At 41.0% G+C, this 14,388-nt stretch overlaps 1 protein-coding gene across 26 annotated transcripts in view; it reads right to left on the minus strand.

Moving 5' to 3' along the window:
• Positions 1-14,388, minus strand: part of DENND1A (DENN domain containing 1A) — a 514,434-nt gene that overhangs the window by 214,668 nt on the left and 285,378 nt on the right. For all 26 annotated transcript variants that reach the window (XM_070251752.1, XM_070251736.1, XM_070251739.1 and 23 more), the window contains one exon: positions 2,037-2,082. In XM_070251752.1, the coding sequence (XP_070107853.1) occupies positions 2,037-2,082 (46 nt within the window). The remainder of the gene's footprint in view (positions 1-2,036; positions 2,083-14,388) is intronic.

Consider the following 14,388-nt stretch of genomic DNA (forward strand, 5'->3'; position numbering starts at 1 on the left):
GACATATCAGAGACTTGGTGACTCTGTAGAGAGGAAGAAGGAGGAAGAGAAGCACTCAGCCACGCTCCGTGTGTTTCACGTTGGTGCCCATACAGGCAATGGTGCCATTCACAGGGACTGGGAGCACTGGAAGGGGAGTGGAGTAGCTCGGTGTGTGTGCGCATGTGCATGTGTGTGTAGATAATAAATTGTTTGGGGATGACTGAGTTTGAAACATCTGTAGTACATTTAGGTGAAGTTCAATTGGCACGTGAAACTTTGGACCTGGCTGAAGTTCAGAGAGAGGCATGCCCATGTTAGAATCCCAGCTGGAGTCATGGACATTGCCTCGGTAGCTGAAGCAAAAAGCCTTAAGATGATCAGAGGGCATGTAGAGAAGAAAAGCAAGCCAAGACTAGAAACTTGGACAATGCCAAAGGTAAAGGGACATGAAAAGGAGTCTGAAAAAGCCTGTGTTGGAGTAGTCTGGAAGGCAGGAATGAGCTGTGGACTCTAAATGGTCTTTAGATTACAGTGTTTCGAACTCTACAACAATTGGCACTAAAGGGCTATTAGAAAGTATTCAATTTTAATTTTCACACAGGAGCTTTGAATACACTTCCAAACTTGACAAACAAAGGTAAAACAGAGAAGAAATCTCTTCAATCTGATCTAAATACACCATCCAAGATAGTCCATAAACTGTGTACTGTATGTGCTCAGGGCTGGGTGATGACAAGGAGGAACTGTTAACAGAATGTAGGAGCCACATGGCCGTCCTGTCAAATTAGAAATTTGAGCAGATTTCTGTGGTCTATTTTGATCAAGATTCTCAATGTCAAACAAACAGGTTTTTCGATAACCAACTTGTTTCATTTTCGTAAGCACAATAGCAGAGTGTGCAACAGTTAGTGAAGAAGCAGGTGGTCCTCGTCGACGTGAAATGAAGGGAACAGAAGAAGAGAAGTAGCACTTCCTTTAAGACATGCAAAGCATCATCACAGACGGACATAGCTGTAGATTTTCCCTCTGAGAGCTTATCTCCTGTGCAAAAGAGGCAAGCCCCCACCTCACACCCCATTTTGCTCTGGTACAAATTTAAGCTCTCTCCTAAGGAGGAAAAATCTTAGGGTTCATGTCTACAAATCAGTGGCACTTACAAAAGCACAGAAAAATCCTTTATAAGAATTGCTATCTAATTGGTACAGCCATGCAGAAAGCAATCTGGCATCAGATTCATCGCTTTGACCAAGCATTTCTACTTTAGGGGTTCTACGCTAAAGAAATAAGTCAAGATGCAGATAAAGCCTTATGCATAAAGATGTTCACTGAAATGCTATTTATAATAGCGAAAAATTATAAACAACATAAGTGTCCAACAATAACAGAAAAACGGCTAAGTTGTGGTATATCCAAACAGTGGAATGACAGGTAGCAAATTAAAAATTATTATTACTGAGAGTGAATAAAAATGTGTAGAAATCCCCATGCCACAATATTGACATATAAAAACATAAAAATATATATATAACACATATCAACTATGCACATTTATACAAAATATATATTCATAGAATAAAGAGGAGGAAGAATAGTAAAATGCTAACAGAGGTTGAATTTAGAATAATGGTATTGTGGGTAATTTTAATTTTCTTCTTTACACTTCTATACACTTTTTACACTGCTTTTTCTACAATGAAAAATGTGATATTGTTATGATTTAGAATAAACATCATTTTGAAAAGCAAATCATTTCCCTTCTCTTGTTCAAATCTTTGAAGAACTCTTTCCTCCTGCCCCTTCGAACTTCACTCCCTCACCCATGAAAACTGACAACTTCGAGCAAAGTGGAAAAACACTGAAAATAAGAGCCCAGCGGAAAGGGTCTAAGTTGAATGCTCAGCTCTGTGCACCTGGGAGGGGACCACACGTGAGGTGTTGCTTCGACACGCTCCCATGTGTAGAGCTGGGAATCCAGAGACCGTCTCTTTTCCACCACTGTGTAGCAAAACAAAACCACAAGTAGAGAGATCTGGGGAGGAAAGGAGCCAACTTACCTCCATTAAACTTAAATGGATTCCTATGAGGTAGGGCATGGGAGCACTGTGAAGAGAAACAGAGACACACAGCTGCTTTAATGTCTGTTGCTTCCGGCAGAAAATTACAGATGGTTCACTATTTGGAGAAAAACTGTTTTAATAAACGTATGCACAGTTACATTTTCTTTCACAACAAAAATCCTAATATGACATTTTGTTCCCAAGCCTAGAAATTTCAGAAGAATTTCAAAATGCAGGCAGCACAGGAAGAGCATCAGTTTAGGCGTTAGTCCCTAAATAGCAGCTATGCAACTGCACAGCCTCAGTTGCCTTATCTTTAAAATGGGATCTGGGAAGAGAACTGGCAGGTTGCTATCAGAATGAGAGAAAATATACATTGAGAAACTAGTGCAGTTCCAGGTACAAATGGGAACTATTATTGCCATGATTACAACAGAAGACACAGTTAACAAGGTTGAATGGAGGGCAAAACGTGTGTCAAAGAAGAATGATTTTTTATTTGCTGTTTCCTTCTGCCACCAAAGACATGTGATCAAACTGTCCATTCTGATTGGACAAAGTACATGGAGAGCTGCCAGCAAGCATCTCCTCCCCAAGTGCACACATACCACCAGATGACACTACAACTCATAAAGCCCCTTCCAACTGCTTCACTCACAGAGCATTCAGTTCCTAAGCTAGCAACTCAGCAGGAGATGAGAACCCAATTCCAAAGGTTTTAAAACCTGGGCATTGTGGATTGATCTCCTTTGGTTTCAGGAGTCTGTGTGCATGTGTATACGTGCAAACACGCATCATCACTTGTGATGCTACTTACCAGTGATAAATGTGCTAGGCATTATACGAGGAACGTCAAATTCACCCTTCCTAATCCACACAACCACCATGCAAGGTAGGTGTTTACCCCATTTTACCAAGGAGGAAACAGGCCTAGAGGGCTTCAATCACTTATCCAATGCCACAAAACCAAGTAAGTAGCAAACCTAGGATTTGACTCCAAAGATTCTTCCTCTGTGCCACACTGACTTCCAGAGTGTCAGTACAATAATACCGTACCTAAAGCCTGTAAGACCAAACCTAAAACCTTGGGGCCTACCTCCCATACTACATTTTTCTTGGGGGTAGAGGAGGGAGGTCAAGGAATAGGGAGGAAAAGAGCAACTGGCAAGTTTTCTCTATGTCTCTCCAGTATGTGATACCTTCCTCTGAAAGGTGCAGAGGGAATTTCATGAGCCTAGAGAAAAGACACCTGGCTCAGACTGAGATGACCAGGTACCCTTTCCTCCGGGGCAGCAAGGGGGAGTGGAAGTGGACCTACAAGGATGGCTTTCTTGGGGACAGGGATGGGGAAACAAGGAGTGGGAAGAAAAGAGAAAGGAAAGGTTTGTTTGCAAACAAAGGAGTTTAGGCTTTATCCTGAAAGCAATGGATAGGCAAGGAAGGTTTTTAAACATCAGATGTGGATTTTAAAATTGCTCAAACATTTAAAAATAAGAAAGGGCACAATTCCCTCATTACCATTCAACAAATAAAATTCTTCAGGCAAAAATCCTTCCCCAGAATATGAAATGTCCTTTTTACTACAAATCTCAGCAGTACTATATCTTGGGAGCCTGTAAAACAGACTTGAATATTAGCAGCACAGTTTGGGAACTATTCTTGTGGAAGACTTTTGTATTTGATAATAGCCAAGAAAGAATTATACACACAACTGCAGTGAAAGTGGAGTTGTCTTTTCTTTCTTCTTCTTCTCTCCTTTTTAAAAAAAGGTATCTGCTGTGCACATTCAACTTTTCTTTGCTTCTTAGGGCAAGGAAATGCCCTATGATATTTTTTCCCCTTAAACTGTAAACCATTAGTTTAGCTGCCAGCTACACAAATGCTCAAACTTCCCAGTGTGCCTGGCTCTGCTGTCCAAGCTTTTTCCAGTATACACTGAAATGAATGTGTTTCTAATTAAGTAGCTTCAGGAACACGACAGCTTCAATGTCAAAAATACAAAGTCTGAACCCTGGCAGGAAGTCTTCTGACTGCAAATGTCTCATCTAGTGGAACCTAGCCTAATGCAATGAAAGGAAGCAGGAAGAGTGCAAAATTCCAGAAAAATGGCCACTTATTAATGTGTCCAGAAGTAGAGCCTAACACATAGAAGGGAGAAAAATTCAAATCCATGATATTTAGCCAAATCTTATCAACTTTTCCAGCTCCTACATTCAATCATGTAATTGACCAATGACCTTGAGTTTTAATTCAAATTTCAGAACTGAAGTTCCAACAAATCAATTAATGTACAGAAAAAGACATTCAAACAACTGTGAGAAACAGGTGAAAATAAATACCCACAGCAAAAGCCTCTGTATAATTTAACATAGGCTCTTACCAGAAAAAGAAATATTTTGTAGAATTTTGAATATGTAGGTTTTAATGCCATGCCCTTTTGTTCTGCAATAAAAATCAGTGATACCTTGGAAGAGAGGAAAAAGGAGTGTTACAGAAGTGACTGCAGATGCAAGAAGGGACAAAGCGGGACACACTCTTCAGTTATTGCCAGGTAGGCAGTATTTAAGCCCAATAATTTTTCAAAGAGTAATCATGGCCTATCATAGAAATGAAGTTTCTTAGCCAAGTATTGTTAGGGCTGCAACAGCTCTGTATTTAGAAAATATTTAAAACACATTTATTCTGAAATCACAGCAGCTCCATGTTTTGTATGAATGCAAATTTGGACAAATACCTTTTACATTGTCATCATTTGCTTACAAAGCCTCAAATACTTCCCTGAATCTACTGTATTTTTGCTCTGCAAATATACTAATTACAAATTCAAGTGGGAAGAGGGAAAAAAAAGAAACCCAGAGTCTCTTTAACATCTCAATGTAGCAAATACCTAACTGGGTAATTCTAGGTGTGTTCTGAAAACAATTTCTATTCTCAATATACCTCAATAGTTATTGTAGCTACTGACTCATTTTCTGTGGAAACCTCTTTTCTTTGGCTTTTTATTGTAAAGAGAAATTTTAGGGGGAAAAACACTCACCCATGATCACGTCATCTTAACACAAGTACTTTTACTTTTGTATTATTCTTCTAATAGTGGCCCACATTAAAAAACATTTTTATATCTTTGAAATTATAGAGTGCATATATTTTACTGTTTTCTCACTGGCTACATTAACATTTCCCATATTATACACAATCTTTGTGATTATTATTTTAAAGACTACGTAATATTCCACCAAGTATGGAGGCAGCATAATTTACTGAACCCTATTCCTAGAGTTAGACATTAAGTCACTTTTAACTTTTCAGTATGAGTAACATTATAATGAAAATAAACAACTTTATGTGCATGAATTCCCAAACATGGAAATACTAAGTCAAAGGGCAGGACTGACTTTTTAAATCTTTGGTTATATCTTGGTAAAGTATTTTCTAAAAGGGCAGTAACTGCCCCAGTAGAAATTTTCCAGGATTGTTGCGAGGATTAGAGATAACCTATGAAGCGCCTAGCACAGGAGCAGCACATGGGAGGCTCGGTAAGTGACTGTCATCATGTCTAAATGGGTTCTCTTCAAGCCCTTGGCATGGCTGGCACCTCTGGATCATTCTCTTATCGCCCAAAGAATGGTTTCTTGTTCCTTCCCTGGTTCTGATGGATATCTGGTAAACCCTTGAGGAGGATGGTCGAGACCCCATGAGGAGTGTGAAGTGCTTGATGTCCATCATCTCTACACATGGGTCTCCGAATCCACGCACACTATCCTGTCACCTGCCTACGTACTGAGTTCAGCAGGATTGCCTATCACTTTCTTCAGAAGGCAATCTTTACTCTCGAGTTTACATACCACCAACAATATAAAAACTACCAAGAAAACTATGATTCATTACTTTCTTATCATTTAGAATGACACATTTTAAAAACCACTTATCAGTCTTGGGCATATATTAAAAGAAAAATACAGCAAAATTAAGTGGTTACACTATTCCTAAAAAGCTTCTTCACACTCAGAGTCTGACTCATCTGAATCATTTTCTGATTCAGAGTCATCAATGTCAAGGTGTCCTGACATCAAGGGTTTCCTAGTAACAAAACGTAATGAAACTTCATCTACCAGATCCTATCTTCCTTTATAAGGTCCTAAAAGAACTTGTTTGTTGCTTTTCAAGAAAATATGAATGCAAACACCTGTTTCACTAACAGCAGATGAACACCATGCTTCTCTGCTCTGGTCCCTTTCAGTATTCACAGTGATTTCACGTTTCAACGTTGAATCTGAGTGCAATTTTGAAGACATTTTAAACGGCAATCAGACACTACATAGGCAGAACCAACAACACACATAATTAAATTAAAGCGGTGAGAAAATTAACAGCTATGACCAAGTCCATGTGTAGGCAGGCCATGACAACTGTGTCACAACTGCCCTATGGCTGACAGCGATTGTGGGATGCCATTGTACATCTCTGAATAGCAGAACAGGATATATCTGTACCGGGCCTTTGTTCTTGGGGAATTATTGCGCTGACTTCGTCAATTACATCCTGGAAGAATAAAAGCTATTCTTTCTTCCTGCTCTCCTGCAAAGGAAAGGGGTTCTGCTGCTTGTGTCAGGGAACTGACAATATAATGACCTTTACCTGAAAGGTATGTGTCCATGCTGTCCCATAGCACATACCCAGTACTTCAGCCCAGAGGAAAGGAGTGCTGGTATGCCAAGGAGTCTATCCACCCAATCCTCTTACAAATTCTGGGCCTGTGATGCAGAGCGCTTCTCTTACAGGTATGTCCTGCAGCGAGAGCTCATTCCTAGCAATGAATATGGATACTGCAGACTTATTAATGGCCCTGTAGTCCATGTTCATTATTATTGCACTTTCACAATTTGTTTAATTCCTTTCCCCCAGATAACTAGAACCCTCTTAATTATGTTCCCCTGAGGTAAGTGGTTACTAACTGGAAAAGAGTCAGGTGAAATAAAGGGACACTGGCTGCTCAAATATACAAAATACAGCTTCCCAAGACAAAGGGGGAGGGGAGAAGAGGAGAGCAGTGGGTGGGAGTAGAAAGGTTCCCACCCCCAGGTAAGTAACACCTCTTAGATCTCTAGAAGGAATTAGATTAGAGCTGCCCAGGGATTTGGAAGGTCCACTGTTTTTCTTTTTTTTTCCCCATATAAATGCATAGTCAGCATTACAATTTACACATCACAGTATCCACCTCACCTCTTAGAGGCACACCAAAGGCATTACCTTCCTAACCAAATACCCTGATAGGCAAAGGGGATCTCACAAGCCTTTCCTCAGTTTGCCATTTTTAAAGGAAAAGAAAACTCTGAAAGAGGTCTTATTCATTTGCTATTGCATTTTTTTTTCTTTTCTGAAAAGAAACAAAAGCATAAACACTGCTTGTCTTAGAGTTTTAAATTCTGCTCTGAAATAATGAGGCCTGACATTGTTAGAGAGGTTAAAGGACAAAAGAATGGGAGAAAGAACATAAATGAAAATCATACGACGCATCTTGTTGGAGAACACAAATACTCATAGTTTGAGTCTTACTGAGAGTGACCAGATAGATGGTCTACAGGCTAATCTAATGGCCAGTGCTGCACAGGGAGCCAATGAGAGCAGTCAGCCTTCACTGCACTTTTGCTGTGAGCCAGCACCAGGCTAAGGGCTCGACAGGGAGTTTTCTCTTGGATTCTCACGACAACACTGAGGTAGGTATTATTATTTACCATCATTTTGTAGGTGAAGAAACAAAGGTTGGGAAGCTAAACAACTCATTCAGGTCACGCAGCTAGTAAATGGCAGAACTGAGACTAGAACCCAAGTCTGTTATGCTAAGATAAAACAAGCTTATTGTTTCCCAGGAATCCAGCATTTGCAAGGATGGTGGAAGGAGGAGTGGAAGGAGGTTAGGAAGTTTTCTAGGACCTGCACCCTGAGGGCCGGCCAGCAGCTGTGCCAGTCCCAGGCCTGGCCATGTTCTGAACCTGCTCTGCCCGTCAAGCACCATCACTCAGATCACCCCAGTGGTTGCTCATCTCCCTTTTAGAGGCTTTTGTGTGGGTTGCCCATTTGGCATAAAGCACATGCTAATTTGTATGGTTATTCTTGACTCTCAGTCACAGGAGAGCCGAACTCTGTTTCACAGAGTCCATGATGGTTTGCTAACGCAGAGCAGAAAGAATAAAGACAGTGGAGCTGCTACGTACTGAGCACTCACCAAATACCAAGGGCTGTGCAGGAGGCTTCAGTGACCCAATCTCATTTAATCCTCAAATAATCCAATCTACACCACCCATTTTACAGATTAAAAAAGAGATTCTCGGAAACTTGCCCACGGCCACAGTGATTAATGGTGATTCCAGCCCAACTCCTTCCACTTCAAAGTCCCATAGTACTCTTGCCTAACAGTAACTTCTCTTAGCCATTATGTTACACTAAAGAAGAAATGGTTATTTGATAATTATAGCTGAAAAATAAAACAGCAAGTGAACACTTCATAGCCAGAATAAAACTACATTTGCCTTACTAGCTTAAATGCATTAATGGATACTCTTTTTTGTTTTAAACAGGATTTAAAGCTGTTTATATGAATATGTTCAATACAGCAATAAAAGCAGGAAAATAAATAGGGGCAAAGGGACAAATCACAAGCAGGGGTGAGCTCAGCACTTCAGTTGGGTGCTGTGAGGTTTTGCACACCTGCTGGGATGGCCACAAATTTGACTCTGAGCACTCCAGCTGCCAAGCCCAAGAGGGAAACAGGCTCAAAACATGATTCATGGTGTCCACAGAGAAAAATTAGAGTCATTCAGGAGCTTGAATTTTGAAAAAGCAACCAAGAGAAAAAGAGAAAGATAACATCTTATGGTACACTCACTATGTGATCAGTGTTTTCCATATGCTGATCAATCAACAGATATTACTATGTGTCTGGTACCACATTGGCTGGAGTGGAGAGGAGAGAAAAAACAGTTCTGGTCCCTTCGTATTTGGAGCTTACAGTTAAGAGCAGACCTTAAATAAGCATATTACTGTATATGGGTAGACGGCTGCGAGGAGACTTACAGGGTGCTATGGGGCGGACCTACGGTGACCTCATTTCATCCTCGCAGCAGTCTTGAAAGGCTGATCTCCATAATTTACAGAGGAACCTACGGCTCAAAGAGGTTAAGTGACTCAACAAGGGTCACAGCTGGCGAGAGGCAGAAAATATGGCTTGAAAAGTAGAAGGGGTATGAATGCCAGGAGTTAATCAAGATTGTCTTAGGAGAAAAGGTACTCAACTTCTTGCTTAGTTTTCAACTGGCCCTCCTTGATTTATGAGCAATAGCAGAGGATGAGGACCCATGGAGGACAGGAGCAATTCTAGACAGGGAGAGGAGGCAGAGACTGGCTAGTTTCCATCTGCAGGTTCGGCAGCCAGAACACAGGGCTTACAACAGTGGAGGAGCTCGGCGTGTGCAGTGCTGGGCACCGGAAATGGTTTGCTAATACGAGACACATGTACATCACTGGCACTCATGGGTGAAAGGGGGAGAGGGAGGACAATGCCCTTCTGAGTGTGGCCCTGTGGCTTCCTGGGGTAACCTGGGGGTTGGGGGAGAGGCCTTCTAGAGCTCCAAGCCACCGAACCCAACTGAAATGAACACATGAGTTACAAAGATAAAGCCTGGATGAAAATCTGGAAAGGTCAACATCAAAGCCTGTAGTAGTCCGCCCTTTTGTGCCTCCTCGGTCTACCGGAAGGAGACAGACTTGGAAAACATCAGGAAGGGCTCCACGGCTGAGACCACTGCAGCAGGAGAAGTTAATCACAGAGGAAAGGTCAGGAGACAGGGCTCTCCATTGCCCTAGAGAATTCACTGAGAACCATAACAGCCAGAGCCAGCTGAAAAACGGAAGTCTCAGGCTGTGAGCCACCAGCAGCCCATGAGATCCTCGGAGAAATGCAGGAATGAATGAGGTACAAAAAATGAGAAGAGAAAGAGGCTTATGGATAAATAAATGAAGAGAAAGTAACCCCCTACCCCCTAAAAAAAGAGTGTAAAAGTTGAAAATGCCACTGGTAATAAGAGGAAAAGATTTTCTCTTTTTGTCTTTCAGGACTAAGATACTTCACATGTCAAGATGCATAGCATGCAATTACCTTCAGATGTTCTAGAGGAAGACAAACCCACATTTGTTGAGAGATTATTCTGAACCTAGCACTGTGCTGGTGCTTCATGTATTCTCACTTGGGCCAATAACAGAGAGAGGCAGGGACACTTATCCCAAAAGCCCTGCCATGAAGTAACTTCTTCCAATGCTGAAGCTTCTGCGAAAATGGCATTTCACAGTCTGTGGCTCCTGCTCTACTGGTGACCAGGAACATATCTAAAATGTCTTTGTTGCAGAGACCACTACACTGTGCCTTAGAAGTTCCAGAGTTTTCTAAGTGTTGGGTTCAAGACAGGGTCCAAGTCAAGGAGGAATTAGGAATTACATACAGAATGCGTCACAAGAAATGGAAAAGCAGTCCAAGGCTGGGTCATATAAGCAAGGGTCAGAGCCAGCTATGTCCCACAGAGGTAGGTCAGAAACTAGAGCAAGGGAAGCAGGCTGTTACTCCTTACCATGTCAGGCAGCAGGAGGGGGACTGGGAAGGAGGGACAGGCAGGGCAGGTCCAGACACTCAGGTACAGATGCAGCAGCAGAGGAGGTGGAGGGCCACAGGATGGGTAGGCTGCAGTCAGAAAGGTTCCCCAAAGGTTGGTGGGTGAGCTGACAACCAGCATCCCCAACCAGGGAAGGGTGGTTACCATTCCCACGGCAAAGGGATCCTGCAAGTCTCAGTACCATCGTGGGAATGTTGGTGCTGAGGCTAGCTGACAGCTGTCCCACTGTACTCCTAGCATCTGTGTCCTCAGAGGCTTCTCAGATGGACAAGGTTAAGGGTCTGATGCCAACCATTTGTATAAACTACTCATTTTTGTAGAACATTTGCTTTTTGGTGTATATACTTTCACACGGTTAAGTTTTTTTTTATATAATAAAGATGATTACCTTACTAACAACAATAAAGAATATATTAAAAATCTAATGGATCTGGAATTAGATAACAGTGGTGGTTGCACAACCCTATGAATATACCAAAAACCACTGAATTGTATACTTTCAAAAGGGTGAGTTTTATGGTATATGAATTACATTTCAATTAAAAAAATCAAATGGGAACTGGAAAAGACAGTTTTTCTATAGAACCTATAGTATAGATAGACATAGATTCCTACAGAATCTATAGCATAAATAATGCAAAGAGCCCAGCCTCTTCTCTCTCCCATTTCCCACCAGGAAATTGTAGAAAGCTTCCTCCAAAGGCTCTTGGAATTTTCAGTTTTGAGTGCTGCTGAAGGAAATGAAGGTGCATCTCAGTGCAGGGCTCAGTGACCACCATCACTAACAACTTCCTTTTAGGTGCTTACTTGATGCCAGGCTCTTTACGGACAACATTTTGAGCTATAAGCTTGTGCATGAGGAAACTGAGGCTCAGAGAGGTTACGTGCCTCACCCAAAGACATATATTCAGTAGGACCAAAGGCAGGATTTGGACCCAGAACTTTGACTTCCAAGCCTGAATTCTTTTCTACTACTCAGCTTCCCTGTTCAAACCTCAGGGTCAAGTTTCGCTGAATATTACTAAGGGGTTTACCTAGCCATCTATAATTTCCCTTTGTTCAACCAACATGCATTGTGCACTTCCTAACCATCAGGCCCACCACAGGCCCAACTTCCCTTCTTCTTCTGTCTGAAACTGAAATCCTGGTCCTTATCCTCTCCTATGTCTCCTAGATGAGCTCCTGTTTGCAGTGGTTCCACCTCCTGAGCAACGGGCCTGTCTTGATCCCTTCCTGCTTCTCATCTTAAAAAAAAAAAAAAAAATCTCCGTTCCCTCACACTTGCCTGGACACCTGAGTTCTTTATGAAGTAGTGTTTTCTCATATCCAGAACCATCTATAAGCTCCTACCTTCCTATGCCCAAAGCCAGGGTCATAGTAGGCACTCATAAATACTTGCTGCAAAATAGAAAGACACAGGTTTTGCTCACTTGTTGGAATTCAATCTTTAACAAAACCTGCATAGTCCAGAGTTCGATGTATCCATAAGAGAATTTTAGTCACACCTGTCTACCTAATCCACTTCCATCCCACCTGGATGTTGTGAATTTCAACTGGATTGTTGGGTCATTTATACACACGCACACACACACATTAATATATATTGACTATAAATACATAAATAATAACAAAAATAGCTATGGGACACTTCTGTGTATTAGTAGCAATTACTATTCACGTTCAACACAAGAGAAAGCAGGCTCAGCAAGGATCAGTGACCTCAAAGCTAGTAAACTAGAATCACAGCCAGGTTTTTCTGTTTCCGTCACACCACACTTCATTGATTTCTCTCTCTGCCACCAAGAATATCAACAATTCCACTTACTTTAGCATCAATTTATTCCCTATGCAAAATTTCATGGCGTCAATGAAGACAAAGATTAGAATGGACCCAGCTCTGATCATCTAGATGTCACTTCACAGTGTCCAAACTGATGCCCCCTCACCCACATGGACTATGTACCCTGTGATCAGGCATATTTCAGACTGTTTGTTAAAAATCCTAAAGGGAATACATGACGCAGCATATAGGGGTTAATTCGGAACTCTACATGCAGCACAGATAAAGAGCCTAGAACTAGCATGTCTCATAGAGAATCTGAGCATGACTACTCTGAGTGGAACAAAGGCTTCCAGAATCACCTGAAAATGTCAGGAAATACAATGCATTTTACAAATTCAAATACAAAATCCAAACCTTGATCGCACAAATTGGTTAAACCATGCCCTCAGAGAGCATCAGGAGTTAGCTACTACCTTGGCTCTTGACCTGACTGTCCTTTGGGGGAAAGCAGTAACTTGTCCTGATCTGTTTTGGAAATATTTTATCACAAAGGTAAGTTAACAAGTGTCCAGAATAACCCAAATACACAATTCAATTTGGGAATTGATTTGTGGTCCTTATTTAGGACTAGTTCTGAAGGAGTAATGGAGAAAAAGGAACTTACATGGGAAATACCATATGGCCTCTACTGGGACTTATTAGCAACATTTATTAGCATAGTGCTTGGTACATAGTAAGTGCTCTATAAATATTTGCCCATTAAATAAATAATTAATAAAGGATAACATAAGTCTACAATTAGCAAGTCATCAAGAAGTGACCATGAGGAATTTTTTCACAAAATCTTGGTGATGGGTACAACTTATTCTCTAACACTCTGGAGGATATTAGTAAGGAAAGCTTTCACATCAATGGCCTTGGATTTCAAGTGCAGGTTCTACCATTTCTTAGCTGTGTGATAGTAGGTAAGTCACTAAACCTCTCAGAGCTTCAATTTCTTAATCTATACAATGGAGCCAATAATATTTACCATACAAATTGATTTTGAAGATTTGTAATAATGTCTATAAAGAGCTTGACACATACACTGTACTCAATAGATGGTGATTATTATTATGGAATGGAATGCTGATTCTCAACAGCAAGTTAATCCTTTTGTCCCAGAAATGGGAAGGCTCTCCCAACACTGGCTGTGGTCGGGGCTGCCATCAGTCAAGGTAGGGAACATTCTCATTTTCACTTTCAAAGTCAAGAGAATGGCACAGATCTGAAGTAGAAAGGAACCAGCAGCACATGTTTTTAAATATTCATAAGGGCTGGAAATGTCTTACTCCTTTCGTTTTCTCTGCCATCTGCTTTTGTTTCTTTTCTTTTCATTCTTATGCCACAGCTGCAAATGAAAACAACCATACAATAACTCAAGTTAAATAAAAAAAAAATCAAAATAAAAACAATCTGAGGGGTAAAAAGAGAAGATGAATTATAAAGTTTTTCCTGAGCTCACAAGGCAGCAGAAGCAAGAATAACGTCTGATGTGAGTTAAACCTTCTGGAAAACAAAATCCATGTCCCATGTTTATAATAACCATGCTAGGAGGAACCACCACTTACTAAATGGCCCCTATGTGCCACCTGACAACCAATATCTCTAATTCCTGAAGCCACTCTTCAAAGTAGGTAAATTAAACCCATTTTACAGAAAAGAAATGGCAGATCAGAGAGGTAAAATAGATTTTTAATGATTACACAGCTAATAAGAGATGAAACTGAGATTTGAATCCAGGTTCTGAATCCAAAGCCCAGGCACTTTCCCTATCGCCCTCTTCAAAAATGGGCAGGGACATGAAAAAATCAATTACGGAAACATTTAGGGCAGACCATTGTACTAAACTGATTTATTCAGA

The sequence above is a fragment of the Equus caballus genome, chromosome 25, assembly GCF_041296265.1.
Source record: "Equus caballus isolate H_3958 breed thoroughbred chromosome 25, TB-T2T, whole genome shotgun sequence".
In the NCBI taxonomy this organism is placed as follows: domain Eukaryota; kingdom Metazoa; phylum Chordata; class Mammalia; order Perissodactyla; family Equidae; genus Equus; species Equus caballus.